This window comes from Amborella trichopoda, chromosome 7 (assembly GCF_054954075.1).
Source record: "Amborella trichopoda isolate Santa Cruz 75 chromosome 7, AtrichopodaSantaCruz75HAP2 v2.0, whole genome shotgun sequence".
In the NCBI taxonomy this organism is placed as follows: Eukaryota; Viridiplantae; Streptophyta; class Magnoliopsida; order Amborellales; family Amborellaceae; genus Amborella; species Amborella trichopoda.
This window is the reverse complement of record NC_142342.1, coordinates 32,125,590-32,145,050: the sequence shown is the minus strand read 5'-3', so window position 1 is coordinate 32,145,050 and position 19,461 is coordinate 32,125,590. Positions and strand designations below refer to the sequence as shown.

The following is a 19,461-nucleotide window of genomic DNA, read 5'->3' as shown; positions in this document are numbered from 1 at the left end:
TCCATTTTCTCATACTTATGAAATTATCTAATGCATTAATAGATAGTATGGTACATGAATACAAACTTAGCAATTTTTATTGTTCATTCACAAATTTTATCTAGGACAATTTGGTATAAAATGTCTTATATTTTAATAAATCATTTGCTATCTTTAATATTTCCACGATTTTAGATCCAAAAACCTCCCAAATGACTTTTTTACTTTTAGGAGCAAGTGGACAATGTGCTATTGTAGGAGCATAGTATAGATAACATAATATTAGAGTGGGATCGAAAAATAAGATAGCAAGCTTTTGTGGGATCACATTGCGCACTTATCACATTGCGCACTTACTCCTACATATAAGATCCATTGAGGAATATTTTCTTGATCCAAAAATGCAATGAGAAGTTTTTGATAAAAATTGGATTTTGAGTTCTCAAACACCTATACTTGGCCACCCAAATCTGTTTTTTATAAAAATTATTCGGTGATTCTTTTACATACCTCCTCAGATATTAAACCCATTTCGGAGTACTTTTTGGCTCCAAAATTTTTGGATCCACCTAAAATTTATCAAATCTTTTTCGAAGGAAATAGATTTATGAGTTTCTAAACAATTAGATTTGACGAGTTTAATTTTTCTAAGAGATAGGTAAACTTTACGTGGATATCACAATTTGGGTTCCAAAAGTTTTTCTTAAGTGGTCTTTAGGAGAGCAAAATAGCCAAGCGTGTTCTTACAGGTGACGGTTCACAAAGACATGACTGTTGGGTTTCCAACAGTCACAATCCATTAGTTATCAACGGTTAAAAACAACCAACAGCTATGCCCATACGCGCCACAGTCGCAATAGCTAGAACCGTAGCCATTGGATTGCACCCGACTCATCTGATGCATCTGTTTGAATTTGGACCGCATCCCCTAAAAATAGGGCGAGCCACAAAACGAACCCGAACCTGTACACAGACGTTGCTGGCATTTGAAGTGCAAAGTGCGCGCCGCATGCCCCTCACAAGCTCCCACGCTGACAAATGTTCTATGAATATAAGGCACGGGAGTGCAAACATATAAATTTTAGAAAATGTCTAAAAATAACTAAAGCTGTAAGAATTAATAGCATTTGCTATTTTAGCATGCAATATCAATTAATAGAACTAGCGATTTTAGAATTTAGAGAGGGGACTAGATCATGGCGTGTGGCTATAAAGAGGGAAGTTACCTTTACATATCTAACAATAACAAAAATTGACAATGTGACGTACAAGGCTGCAAAGCAGGTGCATGGTACTATTACTTAATAGAATGTTTGAAACCTAATTAATTAATTCCTTATTAAAATTCACATATTGATTTTATTGAGGTAATATTGCTGTTTGAAAATTGAAAGGAATCCCCCATTTTAACTTATTGTATGACGTGTTCAAGGAGAGAGATTTAAGGTCAGTTGGAGGGATTAAAAAATAATTGATTTGATTGGAAGCCATATTTTAGGAGCAAGTATTGGAGTTTCCAGAGAAAAAGAGATTTTAAATGAATAAGTGGGAAAAATAATAATTACGACAAAAACTCATAACCCACACTCATATTTGCTCTTCTCTCTTAATGATATAGATATAGATAAAACAATAACGGTTACAAAAAGCAACATTATAAAAATAATGGTTACAAAAAGCAACTTTGTCAAACCGATAAACAACCTTATTCATCACCCCTTGTCAGCCTGAATGAACAGGGCACCTCCACTTCTCCTGTGAACTGCCCTGTAAAAAGTCCACCAATAAGCTGGGAAAGAAGCTAATGAGAAATCCGCAATGACAACTCCCAACAAGGAATCCATCACAAACCAATTCAGCAAACATCTCTCTTCATTGTCTTCGGGCCATGGCGGGTAGGTATAGCTTCAAAAGTAAAGGCTAAAGGCTATTTCCCTCATTCCACATGAAAATTCAATTTCCTTGAGTCACAATAACAGCTTGGCTCTAGACAAGGCAATACACCTCTCAATATTGCAAGCTCACCTCATTTCTTGAACCTTCTCAACACCCATTTCTCGGAGATGAGCTTCTTTACGGATTCGAGGAAAAGATACCGCCCGATATCTCAAGACCTTAGCCATTTCTTGGAGCTGCATCAGACAACCAATTCAAGGAAGAGATCAGGCCCACTCTCAAGTATGTAAGCCCTTGGCCAGACAAATTGTGGACTTGAGCTTCCTCGATTCCTTCCTAAAACCAGCCAAGACAGCACGACGAGCCGACCTGAGGACCTTTACTCCATCTTTCAAGCAAGCCGACAAAAGCCTAACAGCAACATTGAATCTCTTAGCCTTACAAAGCCCATGCAAAACAGAGGTATAAGTATAAGAGTCTTTTACCTTCATCTCACTAAACAGCTTGATGGCTAAGTCCACCTGACCAGCTTTAAACAACCCATGAATCAAGCAATTCCTAGCCACAATGCTCGATCCCAAGCCCCTCGTCTCCATATATCTAAAATGCCTTCTCGCGGCATCCACATCACCTATCTTACACAACCCATCAATCAGTATTGTATGGGTATATTCATCACTTTTTTGACCCCCATCCTCTATCTCATTCAAAAGCCGAAAAGCTGAGACCAAGTCCCCTGCTTTACAATAGCTATTCATCATGGTATTGTAAGAAACAATATCAATAGGGGCCCCACAGCCAAGCATCTGGTCTGTGTAAGCATAAGCCTCTTCGGTCATACCCAACTTGGAAAAAGCACTAATCATTGTACAATATGCAAAGGCATCAATATTGTAGCCTTTATGCTTCATTTCAGAAAAGAGCTCAACACCAAGATTGGCTTGACCTGATCGAAAACAGCCGGTTATGACAGTCGTATATGTTATGGCATTTGGGGTATAACCCAATATCCCGAGCTCCTTGAGGACCCTTCTCGCTTCAGGCACCTTGCCACACTTGCAAAGTCCATCAATTAGTATGTTGTATGTGATTAATTCTGGAGGGCAACAGAGCACATCAAGCTTCCTAAACAATCTAAGGGCATCACCTATGTCACCAGCCTTACATAGGCCATTGATTATGGTATTATATGTGGCTAAGGTAGGTGCAATGTTCCTCGAGAACATTTCCTGGATAATCTGGTAAGCATCATCAGACCTTCCAGCTTTGAAGTAACAGTGGATCATTGAGTTGTAACTCCAAGCATCAGGAACAATCTCAGACTCTAGCATCTCATGGAACAAATCAAGGGTTCGTGATATAAGCTTTTTCTTGGTAGCACAGGTAATTAGAGTATTGTAAGTGATAACATCGGGATGGATTCCAGCTTCTTTCATTTTGTCAAGAACTGAGTATGCAGCATCGACACCAAGAAACCGGCAATATGCAGCGATTAAAGTATTGTAGGTCACAATATCGGGAAGATACCCAAGCCGTATACCGTCCATAATTAGGGCTTCAGCCTTTTCCAAGTTTCTTGCTTTGCAGAAGGAAGAGATACAAATGTTCAGCAGCCGAGTTGATAAGCCACTGATCATTATTTAAGCTGGTGGGATAAAGAAAAAGACTAGAGTCCTGCATATAATTAAAATGGTGAACTATCCAATAACTAAGAGAAAATGAAAACCATTGTTTAGTGGGTCCGCACCGTACATTGGAACAGTGGACAGTGATAGATCAATGGTGGGACCTGTTATAAGTAGGGCCCTGTCTCTCTATCATTTCCATGAATGGTAGTAACCCAATTGACTATGGTTTTTGCATGGAGCATAGGATTATATACCATACTTATTAACACTTTTTTCTGTTTCTTGCCTAAAAAAAAACCACTTTTTTCTGTTTCCTATAGGTAAGCCAGGTTCAAACACACATCTCAAGGTTGAAACATTAAGAACCTTCCAATTGAGCAATGGGCTCAAACCCAAGATAACCCTCAATTCAAGGTGCAACACAAAGGAAAAGAACTAGAAGGGCAGATCCCAGAGCGAATCACAAATATTACTTGCATTCTTAAGAGAAAGGGTCTTAAAGACCATCACTTGCTCACCTGCCCAGAGTCCGCTCCTAAAGACTGTGATGCATTACAACTAGAAAACTTTCCTGGATCCAAGTGTCGTGTGGAGCTCATAGGAGCTCCAATTGTAGAAGTCATGCACAATCCTATGACTCCATCAATGCCTGCACATTGCTCTGAGTTAGAATTCTGGGTTAATATATCATGTGGAAGGCAAGCAAAATTCTGACTTTTGTGGAGAACTTTAAAATCCATAATCCATATGGCGACAAAATTTAGCAAATACAACAATCAAAAAATAAAAAATTTGCCATCTCACTCCAAAGTTCTAAATATGTTCAGAATAAATTATAGAACTTGAATAAATTGCCAATTTTTTTCTGTCCCTTTCCATTGCATTATATGTACAGACAATGCTGCCCTAACTACTTCACCGTTTTAACATAAATGACATAAAATAAACCATAGCATAGGCATAGCTCTCCAGTTTAGCACAGCAATCCCCCCTCTAAGCACACCTCTCCAATTAAAAGAAGATGAAACACTATAACATAACATTAAACAGCGGAACTAAGCATATCTATGAACTTAAATGTGAGATGATTTAGTTCAACGAAAGATTAAAGTCTTGGACTTTCAACTTTTAACATTTTGCCATAAAATGGATACTTCCAGTTTTTTTGGCTAAATTAGCCGATATGAGGGACACAAAGTATGTTCACTATAGCATGAGCATTTCTCTTGGATTTAAGAACCAACTACAAAACAGGCTCTCTAATTTTATTTTACACACTCTACCAAAGTTGCTTAGCTTGTCACTTGTCAGGAAAAATGAGCCCATGATATGGAGAAACACATTTTTGGGTGACATCTAAGTGAATGTCCGAACTGTCAAAATTGATAATGTCATACAAGATGTCTGCCATTGATGCATGGTGTCCTTGAAACGTTGAGTACTGCATCTGCTCCTTCATTCAGCATCTGTTTCATCACTATCAAATGTTTCGACCGATACCAATCCTTCTTACTGGAATGCTAATTGAACAAGTGGCCAATATCTACAGAGTTTCTGTGACTAGGTGCATTCTTCCACATTTCAGTTCAATGATAACACACTATTTGGAAAAACGTCAAAACACCTTATGATCCACCCAAGAGCATCCCATCCTTAATATCTGAGTTTCTGACCCTCACTAGTTGCATAACGTTTCCATGTCATTTACCAATCCACACAAAAGATGCCCAACAGACAAACTGCAGAATATACTAAAAAGCACACCACATATTCTCAACCCTATTCACCAAGTGTGAACCTTGCTTCTAATGGGCAACTTGATGATAATAACCACAGTTTAACCTTTGATGCTCACGACTGTCAAATAGAGGATCTAGCAGCATACCAGTTGACAGGGAGGAGATCTAAAACTGGGGCGGCTAATATAATCGGACACTGCATAACACCCTCAATATCAGTTGCATCATTCCCATTCATATCCATTTTCCCTCACCACCCATGGTGGCTTCACCAATTTCCACATTATCGTAGTTTCTTACTTCAGACACATTTTCAGCATTTGCTTTGGATCTTCAGATTAATAAAAATCAAATTCCAGGTTGAATGGCATCCAGAAAACTTGACAATCGATATTTTTGCCATGACAATAATTTTTAAAAAAAGGCCCATTGATGTTCTCCATTTGGTTGAATGGGATCCTCTAAGTAATGTTTCACAATCTGGTTTCAATATTAAGCCGATGGCCTAGAGCGGTTGTCTCCATTACACTTGGGAGGTAGTTCACTTTAGTATCTCCTGGGATAAGAGAGTACACGCTACAATTTTTGGTAGGGGCTAAGTGTTTTCATGCCCCCACTTCGTTTATCAAAACAAGAAAATATTATGCCACTTCATTGGTGACCCATGAATCACATTACACAAGTTTGCATCTCATGACACAAAACTCCCATGTTTTCAATGTTTTAAAGAGTGTCAATATGATTTTAACAATAAATTTCGCATCCAGAGGGAGATATATACATAGTAAAATTCAAAAGTTACTTCCTTATAGTTAAATTCCAAAGTTAACTTTCACCTAAGAGATAATACATCAGTAAGCATACCCCGCAAAATCAAAGAAGAAGATGATGATGATGATGACCACAAGAAAAAGCAAAACAAACCACATACTTTTAAATACTGATATAATCAACTGAGCCCAAGAGATCGATTCTTCAAACTTTCAACTAGTTACAAATCTCATCAACATCCCTGACAAAACAATCCATCTCCCCTTGAGCTAAAGGAAGTTGAAGATGAAAACTTGGCAAAGTGACCTTGAACATAAATAGACTTTATTTGCTTATTTTGTTCACTTTCTTTATTAAGTTTTGACTTTGTTTGACAATTTTCGTGACTCTTGAAATATCAACAAATCTACCGAAGCAACAGCTTCTCATGATTTTTTTTTTTTTTTTTTTGATTGATCATTAACTTCTTCACTGAATCAAAACTTTTAACTTATAGGTCTAGTCCATTTGTAAAATTGAGTCCACAATTGACTCTAAGAACTGAAACTCGACACAAATGGGGCTGAATTATGAACCCTGTGCCTGACCACCTATCTGATATCTCATTTGACTCCTCCATGAGTGGTAAAGGATCATCTCCAAGTTGCTAGTGATAGTATAAACCTATTAAAAAATTAGGAGTAGCCTTGTCATCAAATACATTGATGGATGGTGGACACAAAGAACTCAGTGATGGTGGCACGAGGAACTCACCAGGCAAAGAGGAAAACATATGGCCCTCTTAGTACATAGTTTTTCTAATGACCAATCCAGACCTCTTTACGATGAGAAATAACAACTGGATATCAAGAAAAAGATGAAAAATAACAATGAGGATGCATTGTTCGTCCTTAGCTATAAGGGACACCCATTTACCAACAACAAGACCATTATATTCAAGTCTAACCAAATTGCACTAATGCTTATTTAATTGGTGAACCATCTATGAGCCCTTCTAAAAACAGTCCTATCCTCTCTACAATAAGGCCTCATTAATGTTTTCTTTGCATTCAAAGGCTTTATAAATGAGGTATTTAGACCTATTTGTGTAAGTTTATTTTAGTGTTCTTTGATGATATTATTATTTATAGCAAATATTAGAATGATCACGAAGAGAACTTGATTCTGGTGAAGTAACGGCCACGATCAGGTCCATCTAGTCAAGTAGGCCCTTAATCTAAGTATTATGGCAGCACTTTGATGCATAGGTCAAAAATTATGGTCCTTGGAAGTATTAGATATCCAAATAGTAATAAAAAACCTTTTCCAATACGATTACCTCGTGGGCTTGAGTTACTCAGGCCATAAAACTTGATTAGAATTAGGAACCACATTAAGCAGTCTACTAACTAGGGTAAGTAGATAACTCGATAGTTACAAGCATAAACAAAGTCCTCAGGTAAATGCGTACTTACAAGCCATTACATCAAGAATAATTCTATCTTCTCCCTTTCTTATTTAGAAAACACTGTAAAAAACTGCAAAATAAGTTCTCTGAAGCCAATTAAGATCCTGGTTTTATCTGAAGCCAATTAAGAACCTTGTTTCCAAATGAACCTACTTGAAGACAAAATGACAAGAGCACCTAAAGTTGGCCTAAAGAATAATTTTATTTCCATAAATTTGACAAATGGATGCATGGAAAAAATAAATAAAAAACAAAACAAAGCAATAAATGAATCCGACCAACCAATTATTTAAATCACGCTACCACTATGTTTTATTCTGCGACCCAAAACACAGCTGGCAATATAAACCCTTCAAAGATCTGTGCAACCAAAGTGGGTGAAATATTAAAAGTGGGTAGAAATCTTCCCCTAAATATAAATATGATTGAAAATACACCGACAGAGATGAGAACCACAATCTTTGTAGAAGAGCACAAAAACAAGGTCTGAGTAAATATCCCTAGGATGGAGTTATTCAAGGGCATGTTTGACAATGCAAGTGAGGATTTCGTTGGGAAATTGTTTTAATGGAATTTATGTTCCCTAGTTTGGTAAGATGTTTAGAATTCCATGGTCAAATCAGTTTCCTTTATTTAGTTAAACCTAGGAATCTGGATCATAATGTTTTAAGTATTTACTACAATCATACATCTACTTGAGGTTGATATTTGTCTGAGAAAGGAGATTTTTTTAAAAGAGAAAATCCATAGAAGGCTTAAAAAATTGACGATCTTGATTAAAAATATTTGATTTGTTATTAATATCACCAAGTTGTTAGTAACAAATTCTTCCCATCAAGCAGTTAATTCATAGACTGATTCCATTAGAAATCTCTCCCCCCCCCCCAAAAAAAAAGAAACAAAAAAACAACACACACACACATAATGATAGAATGGGATTTAACTAAGAGAATAGACCCAGTGTTACTATTGAATAAACTATGACATTGATGTATAATCAAACTCTATACTCTTCACTAACTATAACATTGATGGATAATCAAACTCTGTCATCTTTATCACATGTAATCATCAAGAAATATTTGTAAAGAAGCAAACGATGATTCTAGCTTAATTTTGCGGATTACCCCTTACTTTCTTTATAAAACTTAACCCTGTGAAATATCTCCTCTACAACAGCCAACATATATTTCTCCAAGAAAACTCTTCTGCAGTCCCATAAAAATTAATGAGAGAAATACAGATCCTTCTTAAGCAACTTCTTTAAAATAAAGCATAAATCAAACTGTGCCCAGGAATCAACCTTTCCTTTCAGCAAGTACTCTACAATGATTTCAGCTTAAACCAAAGGTTGCAATTTAGGTTGAACCTTGGGTTTTTCTAAAGTCTACGGGTTATTTTTAAAAATTCTCCATTTCCAATTAGTGAAATGGTCCAACATTTCCAATTAGTGAAATGGTCCAATAAAGCAGAGTTCCATAATAAGATCCTAAAATCATGTATTAGCTAATAACTTAATAAGTAACAAGACTAATAAGCAAGATAATTGACGCTTGAACAATTAAGCCTGTCATGGCTAGGAATTGAAAGGAAACATGGAGGGAAAACAGTAGAGAACAGAAGATGAAAGACAGGTCGTAGAGTAAGAAGAAAACCCAGGCAAGGAAGTATACCAGCTAACGTGTCTTTTCACTTTTCTACAATTGTTTGCCGCCAAATATGTATTAATATGTAAGAACTTGAGAATAAATAGATGCTTATAACAAACAGAAAATAAAACCAACTCAAAATGAAGCAATCGATGAATAGTAGATACGAATGCAAATGAATATCTTCATCACTACGTAATTGTTTATAAACTAGCTAATAAGTACAAGGAATCTATGGTCTATGGATACAGTTTCTTAAATGAGCTAATGCCACTAGAGTAGCAAAAAACTAAATGAAGAATCAACCTTGAAAAGGTTGACAAATGATGCCTTTATGAGATTACATTTTATGTAATCAAGTTTCAAGGACTCCAAAGTACGAACTCTACTTCTCAAGCAAAATGTTTCATGTTTGAGTTCCAAGCATAGCCAAAGAGTTTACAGATGACATTCTCAAAAACAGAGTTTATAGATGATAACACAAGAGGAGAAATAGCAATATCATGTAATTTCCTCTACATTCGCTTACAAAGAAGAAGGAGAAGAAATCCATACAGTTAATGTAAAGATGGAATCCATACAGTTAATGTAAAGATGATGAGGCAAACTATTTAAGTCTATGCAAATTATGAGGCAAACTATTTAAGTCTATGCAAATTATGAGGCAAACTATTTAATTTACTCGAAATTCCTTCTAATTTGTATTTGAGCAATGTGTTCACCATATCAAACAACAAAAGTAAACTCCGCATTTAAATTGCTCACATAATTCTAGCCATCTATTAACATTCAAAATCTTCCTTATCACCTTAAACATTCTACCAACAACTATGTCCTTCATCATGTACAAGGCTCTCAAATCCAACAATTGCAAAATTTTGAATCTAGGATAAAGCCTGGTTCAACACTATAAATGAAAATACTTTCTATAAACAATAAAAACGGGATCATAGCCAAGAGTTTCAGCAAATAAATCTCACCTATCTTGAACTGTAGTCTCAAACGTTGAGAAACCCTTTTGGAAATTATTCAATTATTAAGAAATGCTTTAGAATTTTTCATTTCCAAAACCTTTGGAACCTCTTGAGAGAAATGATTAAAAAACTGATTATCACAAGAAAAAAAAAAAAAGGATTTCAATGTCGAGGTAATTCAAAGAATTTGTAGAAAATCTAACCGCATAACCAACAATAAGAGGAATCATAGTTGTCAAAAGAATTAGGCCCATAGAAGCAAGTAACATCAAAACCTACAAAACAAAAAACTGCAAATACCATTAGACCCATAGAGAAGATTTACAATAGAATGAAATTCCACGAAAGAAAAAAAACTACATATTATTATTATGAAAGCAATCAGTCCCATCAAAATTGTAGCAGTTAATCACTTGCAAGGTCAACTGAAATAAGAATAGTAATAAGCAAACAATCTCCCAACGTAACAAACCCAATAAAAATCTAATCACTAATTATAGTAAAAAATACAAATGAATTGTAAAAAAAATAAAAAATAAAAAATAAAAATTAGCACATTGAGTCTGTAAATCTAGACATCATAGGAGTTTAATTGAAGACATCAACCACTGAAGCGAAAAACTAATATTTGAACCCCATCATGAATCCAGTATTACATATCAATAATCAAGAAACATATGTAGTTATATCATCCATGCAAGCCATAACAAATCAGAGGAGACTTACATGTAACCTAGTGTGCATAACATCTACTTCATCTTTTATCACCTTTTATTAAGGGTTTATCAATCTACAATAAGCACGGAAAGATGAAAACAAGGGTTTGAAGCAAAAAACGTAGGTTTTATTTTAGAAGTTTGGAACAATTTGAAGCTTTTTCACTTAGTATTCCATTGAATGCACCGAAGTGTGCGCCTAGGCACGACGCCACGAGCGCCTGTGGGAAGCCGGAGCTACGCACACCCATGCAGTATGGGTGGTTGACAAGCTCGACCTAGGCACACCCACATAGTTGCAGCGCCTAGCACACATCTCGCACCTCAACCTCGTCCCACTCAGAGAGCCGCTCGTACACCAAGATGAGGTGACAAGTTGGGCGATGCATACCCTCCCCAACTATGTATACACACTTGAAACACCGAAGCCCATACAACAAGCGTTTATAAAATCTTCTTGATTTTCAAATGTTTACAAATCTTATTCTTTTATAAGAGAATATAGATATTTTTTGAGGCGCACCATCTTTATATAATTTTTTTCTCTTCTAGAGATAGTTGTCTTTCACTTAGGTCGTTTAGCAGCAGGAATCAATCATGTTTGAGTAGTTTAGTGGTGGTAATCAAACTCAAGACTAATTTTCTTGTTTTTATATGAAAGAAAATGAAGGAAAACTATCCCCTCGAAAATTATTTACGACATCTCTATCGGGAGATTCTGGGGAGATGATTTATGCAGGAAGCAAATTCCCATCGCCAATCCTCTGTTCCCTCCCTCGCAGAGAGACTTATGAACCTTTCACATTCACCCAACTCATTTCTCTCTCTCTCTCTCTGCAAAACCACCTCAACTCTACCAAACCATTTTTTCTCTACCTTTTCTCTCCACTCTCTTATCATTCAATGGAATACTAAATGGACAAGCTTCAAATTGCTCCAAACTTCTAAAATAAAACCTATATTTTCCACTTCAAACCATTGTTTTCATCTTTCTATGCTTATTGCAGATTTATAAGCCCTTAATAAAAGGCGATAAAAGATAAAGCAGATGTTATACACATTAGGTTACATGTAAGTCTCCTCTGATTTGTTATGGCTTGCATAGATGATATAACTACATATGTTTCTTGATTATTGATATGTAATACTAGATTCATGATGGCGTTCAAATATTAGTTTTTCGCTTCAATAGTTGATGTCTTCAGTTGAACTTCCATGATGTCTAGATTTACAGACTCGATGTGCTAATTTTTTTTTTTTTTTGCATTTGTATTATTATTTTTTACACCTCAAACCATTGTTTTCATCTTCCTATGCTTATTGCAGATTTATAAGCCCTTAATAAAAGGCGATAAAAGCTGAAGCAAATGTTATGCACACTAGGTTACATGTAAATCCTCCTCTGATTTGTTATGGCTTGCATGAATGATATAACTACATATGTTTCTTAATTATTGATGTGTAATAATACTGGATTCATGATGGGGTTCAAATATTCGTTTTTCACTTCAATGGTTGATGTCTCAGTTGAACTCCCATGATGTCTAAATTTATAGACTCGATGTGCTAATTTTTTTTTTTTTACAACTCATTTGTATTTTTTATTATAATTAGTGACCAGATTTTTATTGAGTTTGTTACGTTGGGAGATTGCTTGCTTATTATTGTTCTTATTTTAGTTGACCTTGCAAGTGATTAACTGCTACCATTTTGATGGCACTAATTGCTTTCATAATAATAATATGATGTTTTTTTTTTCTTTCGTGGAATTTCATTCTATTGTAAATCTTCTCTATAGGTCTATGGTGTTTGCAGTTTTTTGTTCTGTAGGTTTTGAGGTTACTTGCTTCTACGGACCTAATTCTTCTGACAACTATGATTCCTCTTATTATTGGTTCCGCGGTTAGATTTTCTACAAATTCTTTGAATTACCTCGAAATTGAAATCCTTCATTTTTTTTCTGTGATAGTCAAATTTTTAATCATTTCTCTCAAGAGGTTCCAAAGGTTTTGGAAATGAAAGCTTCCAAAGCTTTTCTCAATAATTGAATAATTCCAAAGAATTTCTCAACTTTTGAGACTAAAGTTCAAGATAGGTGAGATTTCTTTACTAAAACTCTTGGCTATGATCCCCTTTTTATTGTTTATAGAAAGTATTTTCATTTATAGTGTTGAACCAGGCTTTATCCTAGATACAAAGTTTTCCAATTGTTGAATTTGAGAGCCTTGTACATGATGAAGGACATGGGTGCTGGTAGAATGTTTAAGGTGACAAGTAAGATTTTATTGAACGGCTTTGTATTTAATTTTGTGAATCATGTTGGCTAGATGGATATGAATGTCAATAGAAGACTAGAATTATGTGAGCAATTTAAATGCGGTGTTCACTTTTGTTACTTGATATGGTGAATACATTGTTTCATTAAATCTTTCCTGCTTAGCTTGTGAGCCTTTGATATACTTGATACCCTCTCTAATTTGTAAACCACAACACCTATTGATTTTAACCCATCTTGCACAATAAGGTTCAAAATATGTGCATAACATCGCACATGAAACATCTTACCCTCGAGGACAATGGATGAATTTCGATACAATTGTCTCTAGAGGGATGATGCTGCAACATCATTATATGCTGCATTATCAAGAGTAACTGTAAACACCTTTTTTTCAAGCTTCCAATGCACTAAAAGATCTAAAAGCATTGTAGCAAATGACCTCTCCTGTATGAGGAGATGGTACATATACAAAACTAAGTATTCGTTTCTATAATTGCAATGATTCATCGATATAATGTGCAGTTAAGCACAAATACCCTTGATTCCGACATGAAGACCACCTATTAGTGGTGAACCTCACATGACTTGGAATTTTCTCTAACTCCATATGCAATCTCTTTTTCTCACTCATGTAAATTTCTATAACATCTGATCTTACTGTGAAGAGGGAAACCATTTTAAAAATGGTTTAAGACTTTTCACAAAATCTCTAAATCTTGAGTGTTGCACAATCCTGAATGGGTAATTATGTTGGATGATCATTTTTGCAAGTTCATTCCTACTTCTTTCTTGATCAAATTTAAAATTCTCTAAAACCCCCTCCCCTTTCTTGAATGAGTTGTTAATAATTGTTGGCCTAAAGCTGTATGTTTTCCCATTGTACATCTTCCTAAATGGTTATGTAAATGACTTGTCCCGCTTGCACTACCTCCTGTTAGTTGTACAGAACAATGCTTACAACCTTGCTTTTACAGAACCATCTTCTTTATTGATCTTATCAAACTCTTCCCATACAATAGAAACATTTCTATATTTAGAGGTCACATATGAAACCTCTTCTACAGTATTTTGTGCAGAACTATCTTTAACATGAGACATTTTGCTAATAAAAAAGAACACAACAGTATCAAAAAAAGAAAATAGCAATAGAAATGCACCACAACAGTAGCATAAAAGACAAATACAATGATACCTTCGCATCTAAGAGCACACTATCTAGAGACAGTAAATAAAGAAATCACAATCTAGAGACAGTAAATAAAGAAATATCTATTTCTTGAGAGAACTCATGGTTCCCAAAGTAATATCCATTTCCCGCCAAAAAGTGCCCACTTAAATGGCTAGTAAACCAAAACAGTTTGCATGATATCAAAAATAAATAAGCAAATAAAAAACAGTGCAAGGAATTTAAAGAGGCATTTCTGTTGATATTTATGTTTCCTGTCATGATAAATCAATAAGTAACTTTCTTGGAGCGTGCTCTACAAATCAATGGCCAAGGAAGTGTGTGTGTGGAGTCGGGAATATTAATTCCTTGCAATAACACTATAAATTCAGCACCAAAATAAATTATGAGCCCTAACCCTATGAATTTAATTCAATATTCTCATAAAACATAACACAGTTACACAGAGATGAACAAAATACTAATAACACTAAATAAAGAAATTACAATCTAGAAATCACATACTGATAACAGTAATTTCTTCCAATAACACTGTAAATTCAGCACCAAAATAAATTATGAGCCCTAACCCTATGAATTTAATTCAATATTCTCATAAAACAAAACATAACACAGTTACACAGAGATGAACAAAATACTAATAACACTAAATAAAGAAATTACAATTTAGAAATCACATATTGATAACAGTAATTTCTTCCAATAACACTATAAATTCAGCACCAAAATAAATTATGAGCCCTAACCCTATGAATTTAATTCAATATTCTCAGAAAACATAACACATAGATGAACAAAATACTGATAACAGTAAATAAAGAAATCACAATCTAGAAATCACATACTGATAACAGTAATTTCTTGCAATAACTCTATAAAGTCAGCACTAAAATAAATTATGAGCCTAACCCTATGAATTTAATTCACTATTCTCATAAAACATAACATAGAGATGAACAAAATACGGATAACACTAAATAAAGAAATCACAATCTAGAGAAAGAGCAAAAAATAGAAATAAAAGAGATCGATTTAGGGTTTTTGTAGAGGATTAGAAGATCTTCAACAACAATAACAAATAAATAAATAAAACTAAGAAATGAAAGAGATATCTCAAAGATGGTGGATTTTACAAGTTCTTCAAAGGTCCCTCTGTTAAGCAATGAAAATGCTCAGATTTGAGCATAGGGCTTCTTTAGGGGATTTGAAGAGCTTCAACAAGAATAAAAAATCATAAAAAATAACTGAGAAATGAGAGAGAAATCTAAGCTTTGGCCGATTTTTTTTCTGCTCGAAATAACCCTAAAAACATTGATAACACTCAAAAAAAAAAGTAGAGAATGGATTGGGCATATACTATTTTTTGAGCGACTGTGTTTCAATGGCGAGACAAAAGAGCGATGGCCGACGGTGGCTTAAAGATTGGCACAGTAGCAGCAGCTTGAACCCGTAGAATGCTTGGCTCAAAAAGTTGTGATTCACACTGTGTTTGGTTTAGAGAGAGAGAAGCAAGCACTAACTTGTTTGTTTGGTTTAGAGAATAGAGAGAGAGAGAGAAGCAACCACTTAACCAAAGTGTCTAGCCTTCTAGGTTTGGTGCAGCCAGCGATGGAGGTGAAACCATTAGGTAGAAACCTTAACACTTGGGTCGTTTGGGGTCCCGGGATATGCAAATCCTGAGTTTTCCTCAATATCTGGTTTTGTTCATTCTAGTAGATGTAAAAGCAAGTTTTGAGCAAAATGCTGTTTGGCTGGCTGCAGGAAGAACCCAGTATATAAAAAATACCCTGATTGGCACCATGAAGATGAAAGCCAGGTTTTAGTTGTTTGCAGTTAATGCAGTTTAGAAGGTTCGGATCATATTTTTTGGTATTTTTATAGGTTGAATTATTGCTCTCTCTCTCTCTCTCTCTCTCTCTCTCTCAATGTACACAACCCATGATAATCTATTCCCATATTACATTATATCCATAACACTGCATCTCCTTAGATAATAAAGAAGTTCACGAAGTTAGATAATAAAAAGTTTAATACTCATTCCCCAAGAAGTCCAAAATTACACTTTGCATAGGTTCTGATCACAAGAACACAAATGATATTAATAAAACTAAATTGTTCCATAGGCTGCGTTATGTCATGTCCCCTGCGAAAACTTGATCCATGAGCTGCAAAGGAGGTAAAACAACGCCGAACGACTTCCCTTCAGCTTTATTGGCCTATGCACATGCAATTTGTAAAGGTTGAATAGTTATCCCAGCATAGACTATGAACATTTATTAGCATTTGGCATTATGAAAGTGTTAATATAGATGCACCAACTTGTTAGACTATCTCAGTGGCTCAACCATGTAGCCACCTCCATTGGTTCAAAGGCCTTCTAGAGAATCAACATTGCATAGATATGAGGAAACACAGGCCATAAACCAAAAAAATATTTTAGCCATTGTCTTTGAAATGTAACTGATTTGTGCAGCAAAAAGATGAACTGAAGAAAGTTCTTGTATGGTAGTACTAAAGCACACCTTTCATCACATAAATTGTGTGGAACTTGCATCTTTAAAATACGATATTTTCTCGTCAACGAATATAAAAGCCAATAACATGATCCTTCAATGCATATACTAATTAACCAACCATTGTGGAACATCCAGCAAGCATACATGAGGTTGTAGATGTTATCATGCACAGAGGATACGTTCACAGCATACTCTAAGACTCATCGAATATCATGCATGCACACAGTAATGCATGACCACATCCATGTGGGGGAACTCATTTGAACAACCTGCATGTGTGCACTTGGAAAAGTTTATCTACAATTCTCAGCACAATGTGACACACCAAGGCACATCACTCATCCCATCACTTCACGAACTTATCCATTTCTTGCTAAAATGTTTCCTTTGAAATGTCATGGAGTGTGGAAGTACTTAATCCAAGCTCCCCTAAGTGATGTATGAACATGGGTCCAAAAATGCCAATTTGATTGGCATTTCTAACAAGCATACCTGTGTTGGATGCTAACCCTCATATTATGTCTTTATAGCATAGGCCAACACAAGCACCAGGATCTATACATGTGCATGTTTCTATGAATGGAACTAAAAATGACCATACATATATGTACATACTATATACTTAGGTATGAGGAAGCCTATGTTTATGGGTATAGCTCAAGATCAATAAATCAAAGGTAGACTAATATTTCAAATAACAAAAAACTCTAAAAAAACATCAGCAAACTTAGACTACACACATAAAAGCAAACTAACAACATGAACCATATGTATGTGACTGATATAGAAATAGCATATGATCGGGAAAATGGAGAATTATTTTCCTATTCCCCATTGATGTTATTTTTCCTAATAAATCAAGGGTAGGGGAAATGATCTTTCTCATTCAAAAAAAAGTGCAGGGAAATTAACAAAAGAGCAAATCAAGCAGAAAAAGAAAATGAAATTCTAGTCTCTCACCTTTGTTGAACTGGGGGTATTCCGTCCTGTTCCTCGACTCGCTGCTTAATCCTCAATTGTATCAGTTGGTTCGATGTCAATTTCAACCTCCTTGCCAATAAGAGTTTTAACTTTGATCATCATACCACCTCTCAACCTCAACACAAGATAAAGGGTGCATTCCTTCTGTATATTGTAATCAGTAAGAGTTCACCCATCCTGTAGTTGCTTGCCAGCAAATATCAGTCTCTGTTGGTCAGGAGGAATTCCCTCATTATCCCAATAGAAAACGTATCACCATTAACAAATTTTAAAATTGAACACCATGAAGCATAGATAATTGAAATATAAGTTTCTAAAAGTAGTATAGATACAACTGTGCAAATGGTGTAATTATCAAGTAATCAAATAAATTACTAATTCACAAAAAGATGGAATCATGGCTGAAATTGGGCATCATACATTTTAATTAAAAAGCCCAAAAAATGAAATATTGATCTTATAAAGACCATATCAAAATGTCTCCAAAACCAGTGAAGAATGCATATCAAATAGCAGAGGAAGAATCATAAAAATCCAAATGAAAACTTGTCCTAGACAACTAGAAACAAGAATGACAACTTACTATGACGAAAGAAGACAATATCAGACCCAGTTCAGAAAAACCCAATAAGAGAGAAAGGGCAAATAGGAAAAACAGAGAAAACTAAAACCCCTAGAACTGCAAGAATTTCAATTCTCTTTCTAAAATACAAAGAAAAAAAAAGGAAAAATATCAAGTTACTAGTAGAAAAAAGCCCCATAAACTTCAACAACAAAGCAACCAAACCAAAACTCAAAAGCCAACTCAGAAGGCGAAAACCCAACAACAATGGAACCCTAAAAAAAGTTTCGACACAGTTCAGCAAGAGAGAAGACCCACATAAATCTCCTATTACAAAACCAAAAGAACATCTTAACAAATGGAATAAACAAATAAACACCCTCGAATTCAGTTTATGGCTTCAGGATAGATTCAACCCACATAAAAAGCTAGTAGAAAATGAATCCAAAGAGAAATATAAGCCCATAAATGGAAATACCCAGTATATTCATCCAAAAACGAGCCCAATAACAATTTTATTTCAGTAAAGCACCCACCATGAACCATCAATCAGAGCAGAACCCAATTCAGGCCTAAACGTAAACACCCAACTGGCTGAACATGAAACAGGAAAGAAAAAACACGAAACCTAACACGAACCTACAAAGATGAATGTACAACCTGAAAAAAGGAAAATCATAGACACATATCATGAGTTAAGGAATAATTTGAATGAGAATTTGGAGTGAGAAGCATCAAATACCTGGATTTCCACCTTGACATTGTCAATTGTGTCACTGCTCTCGACCTCGAGAGTGATGGTTTTCCCCGTTAGTGTTTGCAACAAAAATCTGCATCGTTCCTTTTGAGAAAAAAACTGGGAAAATAAGTAGAGAGAGAACTTGGGGAATAAGTATAGAGAGAGCCCTTACAAGAGTATGAAAACCCGAAAGCTGAAAATAAAAAATAAAATAAGGATGCTCAAACCTGGTTTGGAAGAAAACTCGAGAGAATTGATGGAAAGTTGAAAGATCTGCAGGAAATGTGCGAACAACGGAGTTCAAAATGATTATCGAGAGATGACGTAACGATTGAGGTTGTTTTGCGACTTTAAGCCTTCGGGAGAAGGCGAGGTTTTTGGGCGGTTAGGGTAATCAGTC

At 35.3% G+C, this 19,461-nt stretch overlaps 1 protein-coding gene across 17 annotated transcripts; it reads right to left on the bottom strand.

Moving 5' to 3' along the window:
- Positions 1–1,571: 1,571 nt before the first annotated feature.
- LOC18426496 (Pentatricopeptide repeat (PPR-like) superfamily protein) lies at positions 1,572–17,916 on the bottom strand. 17 transcript variants are annotated; one of them, XM_088871112.1, is made up of 5 exons: positions 17,740–17,916; positions 8,595–8,668; positions 4,022–4,152; positions 2,361–3,520; positions 1,572–2,286 (listed from the first exon to the last, which is right to left on the bottom strand). In XM_088871112.1, the coding sequence occupies exons 4-5, from the start codon at positions 3,510–3,512 to the stop codon at positions 2,212–2,214; spliced, it is 1,227 nt and encodes a 408-aa protein (XP_088727238.1). In that variant the 5' UTR covers positions 3,513–3,520; positions 4,022–4,152; positions 8,595–8,668; positions 17,740–17,916; the 3' UTR covers positions 1,572–2,211. The 17 variants fall into 17 exon arrangements, with proteins under 17 accessions (XP_088727238.1, XP_088727228.1, XP_088727232.1 ...); XM_088871102.1 differs by lacking the exon at positions 8,595–8,668 and adding an exon at positions 10,287–10,358 and having other exon boundaries at positions 1,572–3,549; XM_088871106.1 differs by lacking the exon at positions 8,595–8,668 and adding an exon at positions 10,287–10,358 and having other exon boundaries at positions 1,572–3,520.
- Between the last annotated feature and the right edge of the window lie 1,545 nt (positions 17,917–19,461).